A 24,349-nucleotide genomic window follows, 5' to 3' on the forward strand; every position below is an offset into this window, starting at 1 on the left:
CCTGGATGGTTACCGAGCAGTCAGGGAAGAAAAAAGCAGACTTTTATTCATCAGCAGGGAAGGAGAGTAGGTTTGGGTACTCAGGGCAGAGTCCAAGGCCCTTGTCCAGCTCTTTAGGCCCCTTTTTGGAAGCTCCTGTGGGCATGAGATCAGAAGTGGGAGGCCAGGCCCTGCCTCCCTAAGCTTTGGGGTCTTTCAGCCTCTCCCAAGGAAGGCTGAGGGGGGCGGGGCCAGGGACGAGGGGGTGGGACTTACATGTGTGTGCAGAACTGGAAAAGGAGGAAGAGGAAGGCCACTACCAGAGCACCCACCAGGATGCGATGGAAGAACTCAGAATTGGATCCTGTTAGACAAGAAGTGGGAGATGGGGACCCTGGGCTCCTCTCCAAGTGAAGGGCCAAGGGCAGCTCTTCTCCAGACCCTGGCAAGGCAGGAGGCCTCCTCCAGCTGGTTCGTACCTGAGTTAACAAAGATGATGGGTTTTTCTCCAATAAACTGGGCCACGGCCAGGAGCCTGGTTTGGTCTGAGTCTGGGTAATCAAAGAAGTCAGGTCTGTCCATGAAGAGCACAGACTCTGCTCTCCCGGGCAAGGTGTTGGCCCTCTCCGGGCTGGGTGCTAGGGAGCAAAGTCTACATCAAGAATCAAGCAGACCCATGGCCTCCACCCCAAGAAGCTGAAGCTGACCCAGGACCCTGTCAGGCCACACAGCCTTAGCATGGCTATGGAGGGGCTTGATTTTGCTCCAGGAACTTCTCAAAGATCAACTGAGCTCTCCATGAGAAGGCCCATGCTGGATGGAGAGGATGGGAGAGAAATGTGGAGAGCAAGGGGAAGGCCCAGGCTTGGCTACCCAGCTCCTAAGGCAGATTGGCCCATTACCCCCAAGACTTCCTCCTTCCCACTGCTCCCAGGACAGCGCCCCACCTGTTTCTATGGCCCCCAGCCCCAGCAGACAGGCCCACAGCCACAGCCTCATGGCTCCCCTCCTGTGACAGAGGTGGGGGCTCTGTGATGTCACAGCCTGGAGCCATTCTGATCATGAACTCTGGGCTGAGAGGAGAAAGTGCTGGAAGCTGGAACCCTCCTCCCACCAAGCCCCCAAAGCAGAAGAGGAGAGTTGGAGACCCTTCTCCGCCAGGGCCTTCATCCTTGGGGGTGATGCTGATGATGAAACTAACAGGGGCAGCCCCAGAATTTGACAATAGGAGGGACTCGGGGCTGGAAGCTGGGACTAAAGAGAGCTGCGTTTGTGTAGCAGGCAGTTTTTCCTGGAGGGAGGGCAGAGATAAACATCTCCAGTTACCCCTGGATCCACTTTATTTTATTTTATTTTTTTTACTTAGACGACTCATTTACCCATCACAGCGAGCCTGCCTGCATTATACAGAAAAGGGAACCGGGGCAAATAGGGGCAAAGAAAGTACTGTGGGGAATGCACACTTCCCAGGGGTGGGCATCTTTCTCTCAGAGGCTCCCCTTTCCCTTGTGTCCCCAAATCCAAGTGCCTAGGGGTCTCAGTGGTGAAGACGATCCTGGCTGGGGTTGTCAGCCAAGAGAAATAACAGGCTTGTCCCACTAGGTGGCAGCAGTGTCCATGCTTGCTGTTTCCTTCCCACCCGGGAAGGCCCGGCTCCAGCCCCTCCAAAGCTCTCCTCCCGCCTCTTTCCCGCAGGTGCTGCAGGAAAAGGTACTGCTGTGGGAATGGCAGGCGCGGGGGTGGTCAGAGGAAGCCTCCCCCATCTCGACGCAGGTCTCTTGGTCCCCCACAGAGCCCTCGCAGGTTCCTCTCTCTGGGTGGGCTCGCCCAAGGGCCCTCCCATTTTCCATCCCTGCTTTTCTCTATTTGTCACTTCCCAACAGCCACTTTCCGTCCTGCAGGCCCCTCGCAGCCTCTAAGCGTTAGGTCCCCTCCGATTGGCAGGTGGACCTGTCCGTCACAGAGGAGTCCCGCCCCACCGAAGCCCAAGGACACTTCAGGGTCTCCCTGTCTGCTCAACAGTCTCTGACAGTCGCAGTTCCATGACTTGCCCCCACACCAGGCATGGATCTGTGGGGGATTGGGAGGTCCTCCGCCCTACAATGGAGGCGCCCCCCTCCAAGGGATCCCCACCCCTCATCTTTCTTGCCCTCAGGGTCTACCCATCTAGTCTCCTCCCGGTAGCCTTGGGAGGTCCTTTCCCTGCTCAACTTCTATTTCCTAAACCACAAAGCCCAAAAGGAAGAAAATGAGGGGAAAGGAGGCAGACTAACCATCTAATGGGATCTCTCATGGGCCTCTTTCCCCTACACTTCTCTCTTCTAAGAAAGAGGAAGTGACTTCCCCAAAGTCACAGGCATGCAGAGAGCAGGGGGATGGTGGGGGTGGGGGTGGGGGTGGGGCAGGGTTCCCACCCCAGGCCTATGTGCAGCTGTGCCCCCACCCTTACCCCCATTTAGCTGGGAGAAGGGGTCCATAGCCTTTGGTCATTGGAGTGTATCTTACAGTTTTCTCAGTTGCCCCCAAAGAATACAGCTGTCCTCTCTACCGGGAAAGGCCCTTTAGATACAGGCAGTGAATTATCCATTCATTTTTTCATCCATTCATTAGGTAAATGTATTGAGCTCCTGCTATGAGCTGGGCTCCATTTATGGCTTCGATAGAAATCGCCAGGGCACAGTCTCCGCCCTCAGGGATCACAGGGGCGAGAACTCGGGATGCACATCATCAGAGTATAGACAGACAACCCCTAGGGGCTGTCTACACTCGATGTCTCTGCTCCTTCACCTTTAATGTGTTCTTCAACTCCTTCCAACCTGGCTTGGTCCCCACCACTCCACTGAGGCCACTTTTGCCAAGTCTACCAATGACCCCTTAACTTGCCAAATCTAAAGGCGATTTCCTCTGTTCATTCTCTCAGCAGAGTGTGCTGTTCCCTGCCTCCTAGCGTGGGGGCCATGCGCACCGATTTCCAGGGCCCTTCCTTCTCCAGCCAGTTCAGCCTTGGACCTTCTCCTTTCTGTCTATATTCTCTCTCCCTAGGTGATCTCATTCAGTCTCATGGCTTTAAATATCATCTATATACTGGTGACTCACAAATGTATATTTCCAGCCTAGTCCTCTCCTCTGAGCTCCAGACTCCTCTATCCAACTTCCTGCTTCGTGTCTCTGTATGTCCAAAACCATCTCAAACTCACTAGATCCCAAATGGAGCTCTTGGTTTTCCTATCGCAAACCAGCTCCTGCTTTCCATCGCTGCAAACGGTCTCACGGTTCCTCTGGATTCTCTGCAACACACAAGCACCCAGGAGTCCTCTCAACCCCTCCCTCCCTCCCTCCCTCTCTCCTGACAAAGCCATCATCAGGACCTGTTGGCTCAATTTTCCCACATATATCTCAAATCCGCCCACTTCCCTCCCCCTCCGCTGCTGCCCACTCTTTCAAGTCAACCCCATGCCGCCTCTGGTGTTTCAACAGCCTATAGACTGGTTGACTTCCCTCTGTTCACTCTTCCCTCAGGGAGAACAAACCAGAACACTCGGATCCACCGCTTCAACCCTCCAATGGCTTCCCGTGGTGCCTAGTGAATTATGAACGTCTTACCCTGACCTGCAAGACTTGCCCAGCCCTGTCCACCTACCCACCTCAGCTCTTGCCAGGACACCCCTCCCTCCCTTGGCACATGCCAGCCTTTGCACACGCCTGTGCCTAGGACATGCTTGCCTTCACACTTGAACTGCCTGATTTCTCCTATCTTCTGGGTCTCAGCTGAGACCACACTTCCCCTGGGAGAGGAATTCCCATGGCCTTTTGACCATCTCTGGTCACCGCATCAATCCCATTGCACTGGAATTGTCTATTCAGCCATCTCCCCCACAGGGCTGTGAAGGTAGAGATCACTGGCCTTGGTCACAGTTGTCACCAGAGTATACAGTGGGTGTTCGATAAATATTTATTGGCTAAATGGATGGATGAAAACCTTTCCACCTGTGAACATGCTGAGGCTCAGCGCTGTCCGGCGTGAGCTCCGGCTTCATTCCCGTCTTCCCCCAGTGAGGCTTTCGGTAGCTGCGCTGCTGGGCCTGAGCTAGGCTGTGAGAAGGCAGCAGGAGACGCGGCAGCTGGCTTCTGGTCCAGCTTGCGCCTCCTCTCACACAGACCCAGATCTGTCTCCTGCCAAACCCACCGGCTCCAGTTCTGGACGGGGTCTCCCTGAGTCCTGCTTACTCTCTGAGTAAGCCTTTAAATAGATATTATTTTAATGCATTCTTTTGAATAGGCAACATGTGCGTGTGGTACAAAATTCAGAAGGTACAAAAGGATGGAAAGTAAGTCTTGCCTATTCCCGCTCTACCCAACCTCACAGTGATCTCAGAGGTCAAGGTAGTTACCGCTTTCTTGGGCAGCCTGCCAGAGATGAGTTATGCACAAAGAAGCAAACATATATGAACTCTTTTCTCCCCATTCCCTATATGCTGCTCTGCACCTTACCTTCTTAAGTGAACCGGAGACTGGGAAGATGGCTTCCAAATGCAAGTACAGGGCCCCCTTCTTTGTCCTGGCTGCATACTATTTCACCGTATGAGACTGTGTCATCATTGACTCAACGGATCTCCTGCTTGTGGACACTTGGGTTGTTTCCAGTCTTTTGCTGTTGCAAATGTGCCACAGTTATTAATCCTGAACTTCAACTATCTTGCTCATGGGCCAGCATATCTATAGGATAACATTCTAGAAGTAGAATTTCTGGGTGGAACAGTCTGTGTATTTGTCATTTTGGTAATCCACCGTCAGAATGGCCTCCGCAGAGGGGGTGCCCATTTACCCACAGCGTTGCACACGTTGTGTGTTAACAGATGCTTTGAGTTTTGTCATCTGGTAGGTGCTAAGTGCTTTTTCCAGTGTGGTTAGTATCTGCTTTTCTTTCATTAAAAAAAAAATCGTGCATTAAAAAAAAACATTACAATATTTCTTTTTTTTTTTTAGTGTTTATTTATTTGAGAGAGAGAGGGAGAGAGAGCTCGAGCTTGGGTGCATGTGGGGGACGGGCAAAGAGAGAGGGAGACACAGAATCCAAAGCAGGCTTCAGGCTCTGAGTGGTCAGCATGGAGCCTCATGTGGGGCTTGAACTCATGAACCATGAGATCATGACCTGAATCGAAGTCGGATGCTTAACCAACTGAGCCTGCCAGGCGCCCCAACAATATTTCTATGTTAACCATTTGCAAGCTACAGTTCAGTACTGTTAAGTATATTCACATGATTGTGCAGCCACGTTTCTCTTCTAAATCACAGCACTTAGGGAGGCTGATTTAGTGCCAGGTGCTGCTTGGGGCAGCCTCCATGGCACTCCCTGGTGGGGGGGGGCAGACAGAACTGTAAACAGGCATGACAAACCAGTGTGATGAGAACTGAGTCTAAGCACATCAGGAGCTGGGGTGGGGGGTCGGTGGGGATGCTCCAGGAAGGCTCCTAGGATGACCCTGAAGGAAGGGAAGGTCTTCCAGGCAGTGGAGGTCCTGTGAGCAAAGGTCCAGATGCCTCAGGGATCTAGGTGTCTTCTAGGAAGTGCAAGTAACATTCCTTCCAGCCAGCCACAGGTCATGGAGGTGACAAGATGGGAGAAGTCAGGGTCTTGGGCTGAATGGCCTTGAAGGCCACTGTGAGGACTCTGAGGACTCTGTCTTGGGGTGGGCGGGGTAAATGATGAGTTTGGGGCAAAGAAGAGCAAAGATTCGAGGCTGGGGTTTGACAGGCAGATGGCAGGGTTCAGATGGGAAATGGGAGACGGGTGTGGAGCTGAATCGCAAAGCTCGGGGGCATTCAGAAGGAAGGGGCATTCAGAAGGAAGCCAGAGGCCCCTTCCAGCCTGATGGACAGAATTGGAGATGGCAGAGGGTGGGGTGAGGGAGGGTGGATTCCCAAAGGAGATGCCATCCCTGAGAAGCGGACCCGGCCTTTGGAGGCTGGGTTGGGCCAAAAGGAGGGACGCCTGAACAGCCACAGAGAGGAGGTGCGAGGGAAACCACAGCCTCCGACCTGTTTCCTCCCTCAGACAGTGAGGCTCCCCAGCCTGGCCCGGGGACCCCCAGATCCCAGGCCAGCGACAGCCGCGGATCAGAGCCCCTCCCCCTGCCCACCCTTGGGTCACTGCGGAACTCTAAGCCCCGCCCCTACGGGTCTGGGGAGGGGAGGGCCTGATTACCTACTCCCTCCTCGGCTCGCTCTCCGTGGGGGAGGGGCGTGAAGATGCTGGGGGGGGAGGGAGGAGGAGGAGGAGGAGGAAAAGCAGGCGTCGCCATGGCAACCAGGCGGTGGTCTGGCCCCGCAGACCCCGCCTGGAAACGAGGAGACCAACAGGGGAGGGAGGGCCGCGGGCTCGGCGCTGGCGCGGGGGCGGAGGCCCGGGTCTCCGGGGAGTTGGGAAACACCGGGCAATTCTCGCTGCCGGTTCCCAGTGGCGCAGGGAGCCCGTGTGTCTCCGAGTGTGTGCATGCGAAGTTCTCCGGGGTGGGTTTGTGCATGTGTGCGAGCGTGCGCACGTGGGCGCAGGCGTGTGCGCGGGAGTGCCCGTGGGTGTGTGTGCGCGTGTGTGTGCGCACTCGCGTGCTCCCCTGAGTGTGCCCGGGGGACGCTGGCGGGAGAGTCCCGCCCCCTCCCCAGCCTCCGGCCGCCCCTCCCCGCCTCCCGCCGCCAGCGCCGGCTGCTTCCTCGCCTCCACCTCGCTCACCCCCTCCTCCTCGCACTTTCTCCTGCTCTCCCTCCCTCCCTCTCGGCTCTCACCACCGGACTCCGCGCTCTTCTCGTTGGCAGCCCCGGAATCGCTGGCCGCCACCGCCCAGCCTGTACCCACCATCCCCCCAGTGCTTGGGCACCTGTTGGAGGCAGAGACACAGGTGCAGAGGGTTGGGCCGCCGCGGGGGGGGGGGCGCGTGGGGGTGACTGCGAGCGTGTGTATTAGCCTGTGTGCCGCCGGGCTGTTTCGCTCCCGGGAGGCTGCAATTTCTGGCTCTTCTTGGAGAGCCAGTCTCAGGAGGAGGCGTCAGAGGCAGGGGTCCTCGGGTTGGGGCCCAGGGTGAGGGGGACCAAAAAGGTAAGCGGGCAGGTCGGTCCTGGGGCTGAATGAACGGACAGTGGGGCAATGAAAGCCTGGAGGGGAAGGTGACACCCGGACCAGACAAGCGCCTGGTGCAGAGGGATGGACAGAGCTTACGGGAGACAGGGGAGGGGGCCTGTGGGGCTGCTTCAGGGACAGGCAGACCTGGCAGGGCAGATGGCAGACCAGGATGAGGGGCAGGAGCTGGGAAGATGACATAGGGGCAATCCAAAGATATGTGGGCATGGCTGAGGTGGTGCTAGGACCTATGGGGGGAGGGAAGGGGGTGGACTGGCAGGCTTGGGTCAGGAGGGCCCAGGTCTCCTGCCTGCCCACCAGCTGGCACGGGCCACCCTCTCCCTGGACACCGGGGAAGGGAGGCTGGTGAGGGCCCCACCAACTGGGGAGGTTGCCGCATGGCAATCAGCCAGCAGACAGCAGGTATGAGAGTCCGCCTTGGGCTCATGCTCTCCTGGACCTCCCTCCGCAGCCAAGGGTCCTGCATGAGGGGCCGCAGGGGCGACCGCATGACCATTAACATCCAGGAGCACATGGCCATCAACGTGTGCCCTGGGCCCATCCGGCCCATCCGGCAGATCTCTGACTACTTCCCCCGCCGGGGACCAGGACCCGAAGGCGGGAGCAGGGATTTCAGGGAGGCCCCTGCTCGTCTGGCCCCCCTGGCCCTGGCCCCCCCTGCAGCCCTCCTTGGGGCCACCACACCCGAGGAGGGAGCCGAGGTGGACAGCTACGACTCAGATGATACCAGTGAGTCTGGGGGCCTGAAGGGCCCCGGGGGCTAATGGGGGGGTGGGGGTTCAGGGCTGTGGAAAGGCGCTGAGGCCCTGCTAGGCGTGTTAGGGAGGCTGGCCCACCACGGCTGCAGTTTCGGCAAGGCTCAATATTCAATATTTCTGCTGAGACACAACCACCCACACAGCCCCAGGAGCGGCCCAGCCAGGGACCCAGACGCTCGCGCACACACTTGCAGACTGACAGACACAGCCGGGCACACACCTTCCCCGCCAGCACAACAGCGCGTCTGCCCACCGGTCTCTCACACACCTGTCTTCACACACGGACTCTTTCCTCTTCTGCAGCCGCCCTGGGCATGCTGGAGTTTGACCTTCTCTACGACCAGGCCTCCTGCACCCTGCACTGTAGTATCCTCAGGGCCAAGGTGGGTACTCCCTGACCCCCAAGCCCTGGCCCTGTTTGCCTCTGACCCTGGAAGGGGTGACTTCCCACCCTCCCTTCCCTAGGCTGGACCCCTTCGCCCTACCCCTATCGCCCAGCACCCTTCTTGACTCTCCACCTCCTAGGGATCCACTCTGCAGAGGAAGGGAGGGAGGGAGAGAGGGAGGGCTGGGAGCCGACAGCCCTCTTGCCTCCTCTCCTCTGCAGGGCCTCAAGCCCATGGATTTCAATGGCCTGGCCGACCCCTATGTCAAGCTGCACCTGTTGCCTGGAGCCTGCAAGGTAATGTCCACCTCCCTCCCCTAGCCTGACCCGGCCTGTGGGTCTGTCCCCTACCTTCCCCTACCGTCAGCCTCCGTGGGTCTGGGGGACATGTCTTGAGAACGTTTGTCCTCACACCTCAGGCCAATAAGCTAAAAACTAAGACTCAGAGGAACACGCTGAATCCCGTGTGGAATGAGGATCTGACGTACAGTGGGATCACAGATGATGACATCACCCACAAGGTGCTCAGGTGAGCGCTCCATTCTCCCTTTACTAAGGCTTCCAGCTCAGCTGTCCTCCGGGACAGCTTGTCAGTGGCACCTTCTTTGACTGAGCTGCCTCATTAAGCTCCTCTCAGACGCTCAAGAACAATCTATGGCCCCCATCCCCTTCGGCACAGGTCAGAATGTTCCCCTGGCATTCCTGCTCCCTAGATGCCTCCTACTGCTACTCCAGCAGAGGATTGCCATCTTCGGACTGGTCAGGTTCTAGGCTCTTGACCTTTGCCTGTTGTCTCTTCCATGGAACGTGCTCCCCTCTTCCTCTCTCTGGGCCAGCCTAAATCCCATTCACAATCTGAGGCTATGCCTCTTCTCGGAAGCTTTCTCTGGTCACCAAGACCCCTCCTCAGAGCCGCTGACAAGTCAGACTTGGGGAGCAACCATTCTATTGCCTGTATCTCCCTAACGTCCATCAGGAGAGGAACCGTGCTCCATTATCCCAGGAGGTGGAGCTGTGGGGAGTGTAGTGTCCGAGCTGAGTGAAAGGCAGCAGAACCCAGGCTTGGGAGACCTTTATCGGTGTCCTTGGCAACAGGGAAACCGGGGGAAGGTTTGCCCTGGGGCAGGGGCATGGTCAGGGTTGTTTAGGAGATCCCCCTGATGTTGCTGTGAGGCAGACTGGAGGGGAGGATGGAGGCCGACTCCAGGAAGGCTGGCCCATCTTGCAGACGGGAGAGAAATAGGCCCAATAACTGAGTGCTCACCAGTGCCCAGCCCTGGGCTATGTATCTTTATATTTATTTCCCTTGATCCTAATAGTTGTAGGAGGTAGGTACTCACTGCCTCTATTTATAAGTGGGTATTGAGGTATAGGGAGGTTCAGTGACTGGTCCAAGGTCATGTAGGTAGCTAAGCTAGTAAGTGGCAGAGCTGGGATATAAATATTGCTACATGACACAGCTCCTCAAGAGTGTCAGGACACAAGAAAGCGCAGGGGGCTGCAGAAGGGGATGCATGGGACTAAAAGCAATCATTTCTCTATGGCCGGGCTCCTGCGTCCCTCCTGGGCTGGTTCCCTGCCCCCTGCAGAAAAGGACAGGAATGCCAGAGGAGGTATGGGATCCTTGTCCGACTGCCCTAGGCTCCTCAGGGCCCTTCTAGCCCTCACACTCAGTGACCCACATCCACCAGTGCATGCTCTGGGCATGTCCAGTCGGATCCTGTCCCCAGGCTCTGAGTGGAGGCAGTGGAGGGTAGTGGGTCTCCTACCACAGTGAGGGCTTCCTACAGTCGCGGTACAGGTCCTGATGGACCAGGGATGGCCTGGGCAGCTGGAAGGGGAGGGGTGGAGGAACAGGGAAGATCAAAGCACCCCTCTCCAGCTCCGGGCCTGGTGCTCACCTCGTGGCCCATGAGACATGCGAGGTGCAGAGTTATTTAGGGTACAGCTAGCATTGGCTTCAGGTGCTCAGAGTTTGGTCGGAGGACGCTTCTCCCACACTGGAGCAGCCTCAGGTACACCAGGAACTGCAGCCCTGACCCTGCAGTTCCCCGCCAGGATCTCCGTGTGTGACGAGGACAAGCTGAGCCACAATGAGTTCATTGGGGAGATCAGAGTACCCCTCCGCCGCCTCAAGCCTTCACAGAAGAAACATTTTAACATCTGTCTTGAGCGCCAGGTCCCGGTCTGTGTGGGGTGCCGGGTCGGGGTGGGGGGGAGTGGGTCCCGGGGAGGCCAGTTTCCAGAACCTTCCGTTTGCTCCCTCAGCTGGCTTCACCCTCCTCCATGTCAGCGGCGCTGAGGGGCATCTCCTGTTACCTGAAGGAGGTGAGGCACCTGGCAGGGACTGCGTGTGGGCGGGAGGTGGCGAGGCTGCAGGCTGACCCGTGTGTCCGGCCCACAGCTGGAGCAGGCGGAGCAGGGCCCTGGGCTGCTGGAGGAGCGCGGGCGCATCCTGCTGAGTCTCAGCTACAGCTCGCGGCGCCGGGGGCTGCTGGTGCGCATCGTGCGCTGCGCCCATCTGGCCGCCATGGATGTCAACGGCTACTCTGACCCCTATGTCAAGACGTGAGCCCACCTTTTCCTCCCCGGAGAGCCTGGCCTCCGCCCCTCCTCCTCCTCATCTGGGGGCCGAGCTGTCCCTGACTGCCCCGCTCCTCAGCCACCCTCTCCTCGGCAGGTACCTGAGGCCGGACGTGGATAAGAAATCCAAGCATAAAACGTGCGTGAAGAAGAAGACTCTCAATCCGGAATTTAATGAGGTAGGTGGGGCAGGGCTCAGAGAAATCAAGGGGCCTGGGGGTCAGGACAGGGGCGGGGCCTCAGGTTAGACATGGCCTGCTTCTGCCCCAGGACTTCTTCTATGAGATGGAGCTCTCCGCTCTGGCCACCAAGACTCTGGAAGTCACAGTCTGGGACTATGACATCGGCAAGTCCAACGACTTCATCGGTGAGGCGGGAGCCTGCTGGGTGGTGCTGATGGGGCTGGGGGGTGGGCTGGCAGGCAGATGGGCCCTGGTTTTGCCTACCTCTCCCTCCCTCACAGGTGGCGTGTCCCTGGGGCCCGGGGCCCGGGGAGAGGCCCGGAAGCACTGGAGTGACTGTCTGCAGCAGCCGGATGCAGCCCTGGAACGCTGGCACACCCTGACCAGCGAGCTGCCCCCTGCGGCCGGGGCTCTGCCCTCAGCCTGAGCGGGACACCACCTGCCCAGCACGGGCCCCTTGCCCCTCGTGGGGCCGGGTCCAGTACCCAACCCTCGCACGAGTTGTGTTGCACGTTTACACGGGGTGGAAGCCCCGCCCCCCACTACCTGTCTTATTTTGTGAGAGTCTGCGTGACCGTGGGTCTGTCTTCTTGTGAGGGACCGTGGAGATCTATGTTCACATATGCAAACTTCCGCCTGACTCGCTATTGCACAAATATGCACACACCCATCCTGGGCACGCCCGCAGGGGGCGGCCGCTCCTCACTCCTGCCTCTCCAGGCTGCCCCCGTCCCCCTCGGCCCACAGGGAGGAGGTAGGATTCGGAGGGGGGGTTTGGAGGAGGAGAATGCTTCCAAAACAGGAGAAAAAAAAAACAAAAACAAGAGAGCCACTCCTTTAATACAGAATCTTTGTTAAAAACCAACCAACCAACCAACCTAGCCCTGTACAGCTGCCCTAAGTGGGGGGGCCACTGCAGGGTCTCTGCCTCTCCGAGAGGTGGCAGATGCTCCTGGCCACTCACTTAAATAACTGTCCCCTGGCTGGGGCTGGGATGTGAGCGCAGGGCCTCTGCTCCCACCCCACTACCCCCAGCGGGGACCCGCCTTCCAGGGGACATTCGTGCATGTTTACGCCTTTTCTGAGTGTGTCCGTGGCCGCAGCATGGCAACTGGGCATCAATAAACGTGCCTGCGGAAGCTGGGGGCTCGCGTGTGCTGGCATCGGGCGCGGGGCAGGGGCTTGGCCAGAGTGGGGGTCACTCCGGGATGTCGATCACCAGGTCATCATCCCCGTCCAGGGCGTCATCCCCGCTGCCTGCATCGCTGAACATCTGCCGAGGGACGGCGCTCAGGATCGTGGGGGGAGGCATCTTGGGAGGGGGCAGTGGGGCCAGGGCTGCCCCCACCCCAGCCCCGGAACCCCGGCCTGGGAAAGTCAGCGGCCCTCCCACAGGGCAGTCGGGGGGTCCCACCGCCATCTGCAGCAGGGGGAAGAAACAAGGGTGGGCTGGTCAGGGAGGCACCAGACCTTCAGGGGGCTGGCGGTGCCTCTTAAGGCAGTTTCGGGGGACAGGGAAGGGGGTGAAGGCTCATTCAAGGGGTAATGGACACAGCTGGGCCAGCCAATGCTGGAACTGGAGGAGGGGGGGCTGCCCCACCTCAGCCCCTTGAGTCTCAAACCAGCAAGTGCATGGAGGTGAGGGGTGGTGATGGAGGCGGTGATGAGGGTGGTGGTGGTGAGGGGTCTTGCAGGAAACCAGGAGGGGAAGGCCTGGCCCTGCCCTCTCCAGGGAGGCCCTCAGCTGTCCCTGGGTCAGCACTTAGAGCCGATCAGGGGCGGCCCGCCTCTGGGCATCCCAGACCCCACGTGCCAGCACTGGCCTCCTCTCCTCCCTCCTGCTTCGGGACTCACTGGTTAGGCGGAGGGTGGCCGAGGTCTTCGCCGCCCCGCCCGCCGTGGGAGGGTTCTACCTCTTCTATCTTGGAGGGGCCCCTCCTTGGGATCCCCACAGCCACGGGCCTATGCCAGGCCCTCCTCTCACAGCTCACCTGGGCTACGGTCCCAGCCTCCTAACTGGACTCCCTGCCTTCAGCCTCTCCCAGAGCCAGCTCCTCCTCCACACTGCAGCCAGAGTGAGCTCTCTACAACACAAACCTGCGCGCGTCATTCCTCCGCACAAGGGCCAGGCTCCTCGCTGCCCTTGGGACAGGTGGGAAGGCGTGCCTGAGCACAGGCCAGTCCCTCCCCCTGGAGGACCTTTTCCTATTTACCGGAAGTCCTGCTTTATCCTCTGAGGCTGAGAGGTGGCCTCTGTCCTGCCTGACCCTCCAGCCTCACCCCTGCCAGGCGTCCTCCCTGAAGAGAGCTCTGGGGGCCTCACCCTTTGCCCATGGGCACGTTTAAACAGAGCACCTGCTCCGTGCCAGGTGATCGCCATGAAGGGTCTCTGATCATTCCAACCACCTCGGGAGGGAGAGGAGGCCATGGGCCAGAGGAGGAATCCGAGACTTGCAAAGGGAGACTTTTAAGGCACAGGGTTCCTGGGATCTCAGAGGGCAGGGTCCTGTCTGGCCCCAGATAGGGGTGGTAAGAAGCACTTATGTGTGTCTTTACAGTGGCCCCTGGATTGCTTCCACACCTTCAGCCCTCATGGCCTACTCTGCCTCTCAGGGAGCCCCTGGCGTCCTCGGGGTAGCAGCGGGCCAGAGGGGGCTTTTACTCCGGGTACAGGAGTCTGCCGGGACCGGTGACAGACAGGAGGCCCAGGCCTCCCTCCTCTGGCTGCCACCATTGGATCCCCACCCTTGTCCCCCTGTCCCATACTTGCTTGGCCTTACTCAGTGACTGCCTCTGTGTGACCAGGAGCTGTTTACCCACAGTTTACTAGGGACCAGGCACTGGGCTGTTTTCTCTCCTTTAACTCATTTCATCCTACACCAACCCCACTGAACAGAGAAGAAAGCGGAGGTTCAGAGGAGCAAATGACTCGCCCAAGGTCACACGGATAGAGTGTGTAGAGAACCTGGGACTCCAACCCACTGACTGAGGCCCAAGCTCTTACTGACTTGCTTCCATCTTCGGTTTACAGGACATCCTGGCTCTGGGCACCAGGCCTTCTGCGGCCCCCCCTCACCCCGTCTTTCTCTTCGATGTCCTCTCTTCTCACTCCTGCGTCAGCCCAAACAATACTTTCGCTACATCCCGGTCTTTCTTCCCCTATGTCCCTGCATTTCCTTCTACTCCTGCTCAGCCTGCAATTTCCAAATCTCATGTTCCCTGGGCTCAAATATTACCTCTTCTTTGAGGCCTTCCCTGACTTACTCTCTCCTCCACCACAGCCACTGATCCTGGGCCCTCAGTCAACCAACCTTCTCGCGAACTTCTGGTCGGAACTCAGCTCTTCAGGACCCAGCACTTTAAAAGCCTTAAACCGCCATGCCACACCCCTACCCATCCACTCCAGGCTTCCCTGACCCCTGCCTTCTCCACCATCCTACCCTACAGACCAGGAGCAAAATCCCTGCCAAGGAAAATGGCAGGTGAGCACTATCACCCATTACCCACCCATTTTTCAGGCTCAAGAGCCAAGGTCGCAGAGGGAGTAAGAGGTAGAGCTGGGATGTGAACTCCAGACTCACACACTCCTCATCGCCACATTTCAGCATGCTTCTGGCTCCAGGGCCTCGTGTCTACACTCTACCCAGTTTGAAAGCTGTCCTACCCAGTCCAGTCGGAATTCCATTTGGATTCAGGGCTGGGAGGGCGCTGCGCCTTCTGTGCCCCCACCTCTCCTGGGCATCTCTCCTCCGTTCTCCATCCACGTTCTCACTCACCGATTGTGCCCGCCTCCACACCGATGACATCAGGACACGCACCCATGAGCCCCAGACTCACGTTCTCCTGTTGCCTTGCTGGCATTTCCAGCCAACATCTCGATGCATCCACAACCAAACGCATCTTCCCTCCCAAAGCTGCTCCTCCCCCCAGACCTCCCGGTCCCGGAGACAGGCTAGCCCACTTCTTCCGTGGCTCAGGCCCCTCGCCCTGGAGCTGCCCTGGCCTTTTCTCTCTCCCACAGCCTGTGCTGCTCTTCTCATGGCTCCAGCTTTGAAATCATTCCAACAACCACTTCTCAGCGGCTCTACTTGCTTCATGGCAGGAGCCTCCTCAGAGATCTCCCCACTTCCATCCTGACCCAGCCCCTCCCCGGGCCACTCTGCCCACAGCAGCAAACCACGGAAATCGGAGCAGATTCCCCTCTGCCTGACCTTCTGCAATGGCTTCCCCACTTCACTCGTGGTAAAGTAAAATCTTTATGAGAGCCAGAAAGCTCTCCACAATCTGGCCCCTGCACTGTTTCTCTGATTTGCTCACTCGCCCACCTACCGACCCACTGGCCTCTGAACAAGCCACACACACTCCCACACACACACACACACACACACACACACACACACACACACACCCCCCCCCCCCCCCCCCCCCCATCCTCAGGGCCTTTGCACTGGCTGTTCTCCCTGGAACACTTTCTCAGAGAGACGCATGGCTGATTCTCATTTCTCTTAAGCCTCTCTGACCAAAGACCGTTCCAGCCAGACCCCGGTAACCGCCAGCGCCTATCTACCCGGGAGCGCCCCATTCTCTTCGCGCGGCTTCATGTCTCAGCACCGGCACCTATTTGTCTACTCCCCACCTCTCTTGCTAGAACGGGAGCTCGTGAAGACAGGGATCTCGGTCTCTCTTGTTCACTCCTGCATCTGCAGCACCTAGAACAGTGCTCGTATGTAGCCGGTACTCCAGCAACCCTTCTTCGTCCCTCATTCATTTATAGATGCTAACTGGAGACCTAGAGGGTCCAAGAGACCTGCTCAAGGCCACGTGGTTTTCAACTGGTGCAGCTTGACCTGACTGCCCACAACTCTGCCCGTCCCCTGGGACTGCCTGGCATCATAGAACAGCCGTGAAAAACGAGACTGGCCTCCATGAGTCTTCACTCTGACTCCCACAAGGCTGGTCCTGCCCTCAGTTTTCTCCTCACCAAGCCTGTGGGCCAGCACTTCTCTGTCCCAGCCCTTGGCGCCTAGCCCTAGGTTGGGCCCCCAGCAGCCCTGTATCAATCCCTGGAGGATCTTGGACAGGCCCCAGCCTCTGCCTTGAGCCTCCCTCAGCTGGCTGTCCTCCTGCCGTCTTGGCCCCTCCCTAGCATCCCCCAATCAGGGTACCTTGAGTTTCCGGGGCAGGCGGGGCCGTTTCTCCCGCTTGGGCCTCAGGGGGCTGGGCTCGGGCAGCTGCAGGGCCAGGTAGTCAGACGGGAATGGGGGGTAGGGGGGGGAAGCCAGCTGTAGGCGGGAGTCAAGGGGATGGAGATGGGAAATGGAGTGGATGGGGTGGGGGGTGAAGGGAAGAAACGCAAACAGGAAGAAGAATGGAAAAACAAGAGATGGTGATGAGTGTGGCTCCTGAGAACAGAAAGGGAGGGGACAGCAGCAGGACTTTTGTCCTGAGCTCTGCTCTCCTCAGTCACGACAGTCCCCCATGCCTACACCAGAGAGAAGTGGGCAGCCCAGACTCATACTCCTCCAAGGGACGCTTGCCAGTCACACCCAGACAGATGTCCCCAAGGCTGGGCCGGCCTCACCCCTCACAAGGCCCATCTGCCCAAACGATGCCCACCTTCTTCCCAGGCATCTCACTTACACTTCCCACCCTTGACCCCAACTCACCGAGCTCAGGTATGGGGAGGGGGCCCCCGAGGCCTGAAGGGGAAACCCTGTTGAAGGAGGCAGAGAGAGGTTGGAGGGGGAGGGGACCCCCCCCAGTGGAGGGCTTCTCTTCCTGGAGAAAGGACAGGGGAGGGGGACGGTCAGAAGCAGCTCGGAGGTCCAGATGTGCCCCCTCCCCCAACTCCACCGCCAGAGAAGAAAGATGCCTTTGTCTCACCTCTTGGGGGCTGGCGTGTCCGACAACTTGGGAGTGCCCTCTGTCTCGCTGTTATCTGAAGATGCAGTGGCATCTGAGTCTGTGAGGGGGGAGGGCTGGTCAGTGGCGGGGGGTGGTCCCGGTCCACCTCAGGGAGGTGCCATCTCCACTCTATGGAAGGGGCCCAGACTCCCCAGCCGGCACATACACGCTATTCTGGAAGGCCCACAGCCTCTCGAGCTTCCTGAAATGTCCTTGACAACGGACTTCCTGCCTGGACTCCTCCATCATGACATATTTGTCAAGCACTTAACTGTGTCCCAGGCTCTGAGAGTGCTCTGGGTCACCGCCACTCCGTCTTCATAACCGTCCGAGGAGGAAGATGAGGGCGTTGCGTCCGTTCTCCACATGAGGCCATTGTGGCTCAGAGGGTAAAGCATGGAGCTGGGACTTGAACCCACATCTCTAAACCCATTGACCACTTTATACCCCTCGCCTTTATGAGGTGAGGCCGCCTGCTACGCAGTCTCACCTCTCCCTCCACCCACCATGTACTTCAACTCCAGAACAATCTAAAGGTCAAGCCGAGCACGGCCTTCCTGGTGACGTCCCCCCACTGCCTGCAAGCGTTCGGAGTGCTTCTTAATCTGGTCTCCACCTACCTTTCTGGTCTCCCAACCAAACTGTACTATTCCCATCATGCCCATCCATTTCCTCAAACAGAAATTCATCTCCCAGGGCTGCAGTTCTGCCTAGAAGGCCCACGGTCCATTTACAAGTGGCTGATAAGGGGCGCCTGGGTGGCTCAGTTGGTTAGACGTCCAACTTCAGCTCGGGTGATGAACTCACAGTTTGTAAGTTTGAGCCCCATGCTGGGCTCTGTGCTAACAGTGTGGAACCTGCTTGGGCTTCTCTCTCCGCCCCTCCCCACCTCTCAAACTAAAGAAACTTAAAAAATGAAAAAACTCTGAAAGCCGTGATCATATGCTATTCCCCATTTCCCTGCTCACAGAGACCCTTTAAGAAGCATGTAAATGCTTCAGGCTCAGTCAATTGCTGGCTCTCCCAGAACTCTCTACTCTCACTTGTCATGGTTTTCCTCACACTGTGCTAAGATGTGTTGTGCGTGGGTGTCTCCCTGACCAGACTGTGGGCTTTTCCGGGATATGAGTGGTGGCTGACAGCTGTGGCTCTCACCCCTCAGATTTACTCCACTGTGACCATGCGCACGCTGTTTTTCCCACAGCTCCTGTCCCGAAGTCCCCCTCAAACAGAAAGGGAACTGGAAGATCTCAGGGAAGGAAGAGGTAGACAATGAGAAACAAGAAGAAGAGCCAAATGTTGTGCCCTGACCTACAAGAGCGGGCACCTGCCTATTTCCCTGCTCTCCTCTATCATGCGCCATCCTGTCAGACATAAATAAATGGGCATCGTGTGTTCCAATAAAACATTACTTACGAAAGCAAACGGCCTGGTTGACTGTTGTTTGCCCACCCCTGCTCCCAACCAGCATTTAAAGGCACCACGGGGGAGAGGTAACTGTATTTCAAATGAGTTCCAGGACCTCACCCTGGAACAGGACCACAAATATCCACCTTTGTACTTTTCCAAACTGTGGGTCTCAATCCATTAGTGGGGCCATAAAGTCAATTTACTGGTTTGCAACCAGCATTGAGTTAAAAAAAAAAAAAAGGAAATGAAAAAAAAAAAGACTACAAACCATGAAAACAAATTGTATACAATGATCTTAACATTGTTTCATTAAGCCGTCTTATAAGTAAGTATGTGTGTGGGGAAGGTTTAATGGACTGAGTAGAGCTCAGAACAAAGTTTGGAAACACTAAGTGCTCCAGCCCTTCTGCTCCTCAGACAACCTGGCCCATTCTTACCTCAGGGCATCTTCGTTTGCCATTCCTTCTGCCTGGAAATCTCTCGCTTCTATCTTCCCAAGATTGGTTTCTGCTTCTTACCTAGGTCCCAGCTCAAACATTACTTTCTGAAAAGGGCTTTTCTTGAGCACTCTGCTGATGCTGCCTGTCATCTGCTTTTGCACCATCTGCAAAGAATGGCTTTTACATTTTCAAATGGTTGGGGGCGGGGAATAAAAAAAAAAGACTATTTATGACGTGTAAAAATTACATGAAATTCCAATGTCAGGATCCATAAATACAGTTTTATTGAAACACATCCAAGCTCACTTATTTACCTAAGGCTACTTTTGCACTGGAACGGCAGAAGTCGGTAGCTGCCCCAGTCCTGCAAAACCCGAACGATCTATTACCGGGCCCTTTCCAGAAAAAGCTGATCAACCGCTGCTCCGCTCCAATCACTACCACACAACCCTGACTTTACTCCTTTCACATCTAAGATCATAGTTGCTTTTGCTTTCCTATCACCCCCAACGAGAACGCAAATTCCACTGTATCCCCTGGGCAAAGCAATAAATGCTGGAGTGAAGAACGGTAGAGGTGGAGGGCAAGCGACAGATTTAGGAACCACGGGAGGTTTTATTAGCCTCCTAGCCTATAAGGAGGGGCCCAGGAGGCGGGCCAAAGTGCCAGGAGCCATGTCCTCCAACAATTTTTCACGACCTTGCTCACCAGAAGAATCTTCGTCCACGTTCTCGTACTGCAGAAGTCGGTCTAGGAGGAAACTAAGGGAAGAGGCGGGGAGAACAAGAGTGTTTATTGCCATCTCAGTAACATTTCTCCCAGTCCCTTCTAGCTGGCCCGTTGGATCCTCGCAACAGTCCCCAAGGAAGGCGCCCTGCATTAGTAGCCCAATTCCAAGGACAGGGTCCGACTGCAGATTCGCAGGAGCCGCATCCCCCGCAGGCATTCCCCCTCCCCCCTGTCCCCCCACCCTCACCGTGTCCCACCTCTTATCCCGGGACACCTTCAGCAACTTCCTCTGCGCCTTCCTCAGTTCCTCCTGGAAGCACTCGTGTTCCTGTATCACAGGCAAGGGGGCGGGGGGTCGCTGAGCCAACGGCCACCCGTAAAGGGGCCCGGAACCTGGGGACGGTTCACTCCATTCCCCATTACACACGGGTAAACTGAGGTCCTACCAGCGTCAGGCCTCACTCCCCACAACCTCTCACGCCACCACTCACGTAGATGAGGAACTTGAGCTTTCGCTTCAGGTTCCGATACTTCTTCTTGTAGTCCACTTCGCCGTCCGCCGGCCCGTTCATGACCTGCCCCGGGAGCAGTGCCCCAGCAGCAGTCGGGCGTCCCGCTACCCGGAGCCACTCAGCCCGGCTTCTCACGCCTCCACTTCCGGAGATTCCGAAAGGCTGGGCCCGCTGGGACTACAACTCCCAGCGTCCCCCGCTCCCAGGGATCTTAACCACAGGGGCTGCCCTCCTAGGGAACACCGGGAAAGCAACGTTGCTTCCAGGGGCTACGCGGAAGATGGCGTCGCAGCGACGCGATGAGGTCATAAAGATGGCGGACGCCGGAGACACGTTTACTGATTCTAGATGTGCTTAGCAATCGGAAGCCGCAAGACTTTCCTCCAGGGATTCCTAGGCTTCAGGCGAAGATATCCTTTTTCATCTTGTCTTTCGAAATCACAGTGGCCTAGCTAGGGCCTGTGACCACGAACGGAGGCAATGTCGCCGGTAGATTACGTTACACACACAGGTTGCAGGCGCCGAGTTGGTTCCTAACGAGAACTGAAAAAAACGGTTGGTCCTAAGAAAAGGAGCCGCGAGACCCTCCAACTACGCGAGGAAAATAAGTTTTGTGGCAAAGTTCTCGGTCCGGGCGACCCGCGACCGACCCCCAACCGTTCCTCCGCTCTCCGCGCCACGACCCTTCGAGTGCGCAAGCTCCTGTCAAACGCGGTGACGGAGGCCGAGAAGAAAAAAAAGGCGGGAGCCACCAATCCCAGGTGGAGCAAAATGGCGCGGGAGAACGAGATGCAGGAGTTTATCCGTAGCTTCTTCCGAGGCCGCCCGGACCTCAGGTGCACTAGAGATTGGAGTTGGGGTTGGAAAGGGCAGGGGCGGGACGGGGACTCCGTCTTGACATCTGTCTCCGCAGCACGCTCACGCACTCCATAGTGCGGCGGAGGTTCTTGGCTCACGCGGGCCGCGACCACCTGGATCCCGACGAGAAGCAAGCACTGAAGCAGCTAGTGGAGAAAGAGCTGCTTAAAGTGCAGGTGTGAGCGCGAGCCTGGGCCACGGGGGGCCGGATTTGTTGCGGAGGAGGAGGGGCTTGGGATGGGGTGGGGACCGCAACCTTGGTACGTTTTGATCTCTTGCGCAGGTGGATGAAACAGGTGCCAGGGAAGAGAGGCTAGATCTTGCCAAGAAGGCAAAGAGGCCTCCCACCCCCAGCAGTGGCCCCGAAAGAAAAAGGTTCCGTTTCAACTCGGAGTCAGGTTAGTGACTTTTGCATAGTTGGTTCATTCAAAAAGTATTGATCGTGTATGTATTATAACCCAAGGCATTAGATGAGGGCACAAGGCCAGTGAGTCGGGAACCAGAAACAGGGTGAACTGATTGATGGGTGTTTTCTGTTGCCCTTCCCTCCATCTGTCAGAGGTAATCAATCCCATGTGGAAGGAGAAGGGACAGGAGGAACCCACCCCAACTTTCTTTTCTCTCCATATTCCAGAGCCCAGCTCTGCAGCCTCCAGTCCAGACTGTTTTGACATCTCAGCAAAGAATGGGATGGCAGCAGAAGTCAGTCCAGTGGAGGAGGAGAGTCCAAAGCGAGCCTCCAGGAAAGCAGCTGAGGAGAGCAGTGATGAGGAAGAACAGCAGAGGGACCTGGCTGCAAAGACTGGATTAGAGAAGGAGGTGGTGGAGAGCAGTGGGGAGGAGGAAGAGGGCTCTGCCAGAACAAGTAAGGTCTCAAAGGAGGAGAGCAGTGAGGAAGAGGAGGAGGAGGACGAGGAGGAGTCCAAAGGCAGGATTAGGAAGAAACCGGTGACAAAGAATAAGCAGGCATCAGGCAAAACCTCAGCCAGTAGAAAGCAGGCCAGGGATGAGAGTGAGGACAGTGAGGGGGAACCTGCCCAGAGGACAAGAAAAAAGGCAGAGGGAAAGAAAGGTGAGGAAGAGAGCAGTGAGGAAGGTGAGGAGGAAGAGAAGCCCAAAGGCAAGATTAGGAAGAAACCTGTGACAAAGAATAAACAGGCATCAGGCAAAAGCTCGGCCAGTAGGAAGCAGGCCAGGGACGAGAGTGAGGACAGTGAGGAGGAACCTGCCCAGAGGACAAGAAAGAAGCCAGAGGGAAAGAAAGGTGCTAAAAGCCACCAGGGAAGTGAAAAGGACAGTGAGGAGGATGACACCATAGCCAAGAAGAAAGAGAACAGAGAGGAGGAAGAGGAGGAGAACTGGAAAGCTGGAGCCAGGGGCAGTGGAGGGAAAAAGTCCGCTTGGGAGGAGAGGAACTGTAAGCAGAAAAGCAGGGCAGCCAGACTGCTGGGAGACTCGGGGGCCGAGGAAGAAGAAAAGGAAAAGGCAGCAGCAGGCAGGGGGGATAACATCGGGGAAGATGAGGAGCCCCTAGTGCAGAGGAAGGGCAAGGACAGGACCCCATGGAAAGGTGGGAAAAGGCGGAGTGGAAGCGGCGAGGATGCGGAGGACAGCTGGACAAAGGTGAAACCAACAGCTGAAGGTGCTGCAAAGACTGCCAAAGTGGGCAGTGTCAGCGGTGAGGAGAGTGACTCAGAGAGGGAAGTGAGTGACACTGAGGCAGGAGATAGTCCTAAGGGGGAGAGGGGGCACCGCTCTTCCAAGAAAAGCTCCAGGAAAGGCCGGCCGCGCAGCTCCTCCTCCTCTTCCCCAGATGGCAGTCCGCAATCCAAAGGCAGGAAGGTGAGGGTGAAGATGGGCTGGGAGACCACCTTTAGGGAAGAGGGAGACCTTGTCTCAAACTCTGAAGGTCTGGCCTTCAGCTGCTGTTTTTCCTTGCCAGGCTGGCTCTGGTCGCCGAAGTGAGGACCACCCAGCGGTGATGAGGCTAAAACGCTATATTCGGGCCTGTGGTGCCCATCGCAACTACAAGAAGCTTCTGGGCCCCTGCCGCTCACACAAGGAGCGCCTCAGTGTCCTCCGGGCAGAGCTGGAGTCCCTGGGCATGAAGGGTGAGGCTGGGTGTGCCCTGGGGGCTGCAGGAGAGGACCTTGGCTGCTGGGGAAGAGAGGATCATGAGCCTCTTCTGCCCCAGGTAACCCTTCCTTAGAGAAGTGTCGGGCCCTGAAGGAGCAGCGGGAAGAGGCAGCCGAGGTGGCCTCCTTGGACATTACCAACATCATCAGTGGTTCAGGTGAGGGGTTTCCTCCCACTCCCCAAGAGATGGGGCTAGGATTTTCTCAAACAACTGATCTCCCACTTTTCTTGTCCCCCGCCCCCCAATCCAGGTCGGCCACGCAGACGCACAGCTTGGAACCCTTCAGGAGCAGCAGACCCCCCAGGGGAGCTATACCGCCGGACTTTGGGCTCAGAGGACGAACAGCCCCGGCCCCCACCCCCAGATTGGTCACATATGCGTGGCATCATCAGCAGTGACGGGGAGAGTAACTGAGCTCTTCACCTTCCCCAGGAGGCTTTCCACTTGTAGAAAGCAGATACGGTGCCCGCAGCCCCATTCCAACTGTGCCTGCGGAGCAGAAGCAGCTTTCTTCTAGAGGCCGTGCGGCCTCCAGCGACAGTTGCTTGGGTCCTGTTTCTCAGCTTCATGTTCTCAGTTAAGGTGTTTACAGGGGTTTGGTTTTTAAGACTCAATAAAGGAGTTGTTTGAATCACCTGGTCAAAACTGGTCCCCACTTGGGGGTGCCCGGCTGACTCGTTGGAAGAGCGAGCTACTCTCAATCTCGGGGTCACTGAGTTTGGGGTGGAGATTACTTAAGTAAGATTAAGCCACTGACTCTTGGTTTTGGTTCAGGTTTGGCTCAGGATTCATGGGATTGAGCCCCATGTAGGGCTTTATGCTGACAGCACAGAGCCTGCTTTAGATTCTTTCTCTCAAAATGAATAAATAAACTTAAAAAATAGTAAAAAACAAAACAAAACAGGTCTCCACTCTTACCCCCTATACTTTGGGCCAGGAAGGTGAGGAGTAGCCCATTGCCTCCCTGCCCTACCCCAGTTTCTCCAAAGGAAGTTCCAGCCTTCAGACTCTGCCATCCAGTCTGCCACCAGGCTGTCAGAGGGTGGCTCCTAACCTTCTTCCTCCAGCCTGACCAGCAGGGTCCTCCAAGTCATGATTTTAGCTATCCTAACCTAATGCCTAGTTGGGAAGGTCTGAAAAACTGGCCTTAAGGAGGTTGTGAAGAACATAATGATAGAACTTGGGGACAGCTGGTTTTTACATCTTCCTTTCCCCCTCTTGGAAACAGCCAATTCTTTTAGCCTTAAAGGGGTGGGTAGAGGGTGTAGACCTGGCCAGGAGTACCCCAAACCCCTGGCTACCAACTGAGCCAATGAAGTCATTTAAGGACTTTGCTG

The 24,349-nt window shown here is 57.0% G+C and overlaps 4 protein-coding genes and 1 long non-coding RNA gene across 13 annotated transcripts; 3 read left to right on the forward strand and 2 right to left on the reverse strand.

Moving 5' to 3' along the window:
• Positions 1-20: 20 nt before the first annotated feature.
• C8H16orf92 (chromosome 8 C16orf92 homolog) lies at positions 21-1,026 on the reverse strand. Its single transcript, XM_029947420.1, has 4 exons — positions 927-1,026; positions 459-617; positions 256-343; positions 21-135 (listed from the first exon to the last, which is right to left on the reverse strand). Exons 1-4 carry the CDS (start codon positions 976-978, stop codon positions 114-116), a joined length of 321 nt encoding a protein of 106 aa, XP_029803280.1. The 5' UTR covers positions 979-1,026; the 3' UTR covers positions 21-113.
• A 575-nt stretch (positions 1,027-1,601) lies between these two features.
• Positions 1,602-4,945, forward strand: LOC115298519. The gene is made up of 2 exons (XR_003911777.1): positions 1,602-1,689; positions 3,499-4,945. It is a non-coding gene; the product is annotated as an uncharacterized LOC115298519 (long non-coding RNA).
• A 1,411-nt stretch (positions 4,946-6,356) lies between these two features.
• DOC2A (double C2 domain alpha) lies at positions 6,357-12,161 on the forward strand. Of its 3 annotated transcripts, none has more exons than XM_029947409.1 (11): positions 6,357-6,489; positions 6,793-6,875; positions 8,176-8,255; positions 8,480-8,554; positions 8,677-8,786; positions 10,316-10,442; positions 10,526-10,585; positions 10,662-10,825; positions 10,938-11,019; positions 11,111-11,207; positions 11,304-12,161. In XM_029947409.1, exons 1-11 carry the CDS (start codon positions 6,473-6,475, stop codon positions 11,447-11,449), a joined length of 1,041 nt encoding a protein of 346 aa, XP_029803269.1. In that variant the 5' UTR covers positions 6,357-6,472; the 3' UTR covers positions 11,450-12,161. The 3 variants fall into 3 exon arrangements, with proteins under 3 accessions (XP_029803269.1, XP_029803267.1, XP_029803268.1); XM_029947407.1 differs by lacking the exon at positions 6,357-6,489 and adding an exon at positions 7,566-7,843 and having other exon boundaries at positions 6,790-6,875; XM_029947408.1 differs by lacking the exons at positions 6,357-6,489; positions 6,793-6,875 and adding exons at positions 6,961-7,072; positions 7,566-7,843.
• On the reverse strand, positions 11,842-21,029 carry INO80E (INO80 complex subunit E). 7 transcript variants are annotated; one of them, XM_029947415.1, is made up of 8 exons: positions 19,997-21,029; positions 19,763-19,833; positions 19,476-19,537; positions 16,906-16,984; positions 16,689-16,800; positions 16,188-16,304; positions 13,014-13,106; positions 12,357-12,442 (listed from the first exon to the last, which is right to left on the reverse strand). In XM_029947415.1, the coding sequence occupies exons 1-7, from the start codon at positions 20,075-20,077 to the stop codon at positions 13,035-13,037; spliced, it is 594 nt and encodes a 197-aa protein (XP_029803275.1). In that variant the 5' UTR covers positions 20,078-21,029; the 3' UTR covers positions 12,357-12,442; positions 13,014-13,034. The 7 variants fall into 7 exon arrangements, with proteins under 7 accessions (XP_029803271.1, XP_029803272.1, XP_029803273.1 ...); XM_029947417.1 differs by having other exon boundaries at positions 19,485-19,537; positions 19,997-21,014; XM_029947411.1 differs by lacking the exon at positions 13,014-13,106 and having other exon boundaries at positions 11,842-12,442; positions 19,997-21,000.
• On the forward strand, positions 20,296-23,646 carry HIRIP3 (HIRA interacting protein 3). Its single transcript, XM_029947406.1, has 7 exons — positions 20,296-20,853; positions 20,931-21,051; positions 21,159-21,273; positions 21,510-22,717; positions 22,818-22,986; positions 23,070-23,168; positions 23,263-23,646. Exons 1-7 carry the CDS (start codon positions 20,789-20,791, stop codon positions 23,424-23,426), a joined length of 1,941 nt encoding a protein of 646 aa, XP_029803266.1. The 5' UTR covers positions 20,296-20,788; the 3' UTR covers positions 23,427-23,646.
• Positions 23,647-24,349: the final 703 nt, after the last annotated feature.

Source organism: Suricata suricatta, chromosome 8, assembly GCF_006229205.1.
Source record: "Suricata suricatta isolate VVHF042 chromosome 8, meerkat_22Aug2017_6uvM2_HiC, whole genome shotgun sequence".
NCBI classification, from domain to species: domain Eukaryota; kingdom Metazoa; phylum Chordata; class Mammalia; order Carnivora; family Herpestidae; genus Suricata; species Suricata suricatta.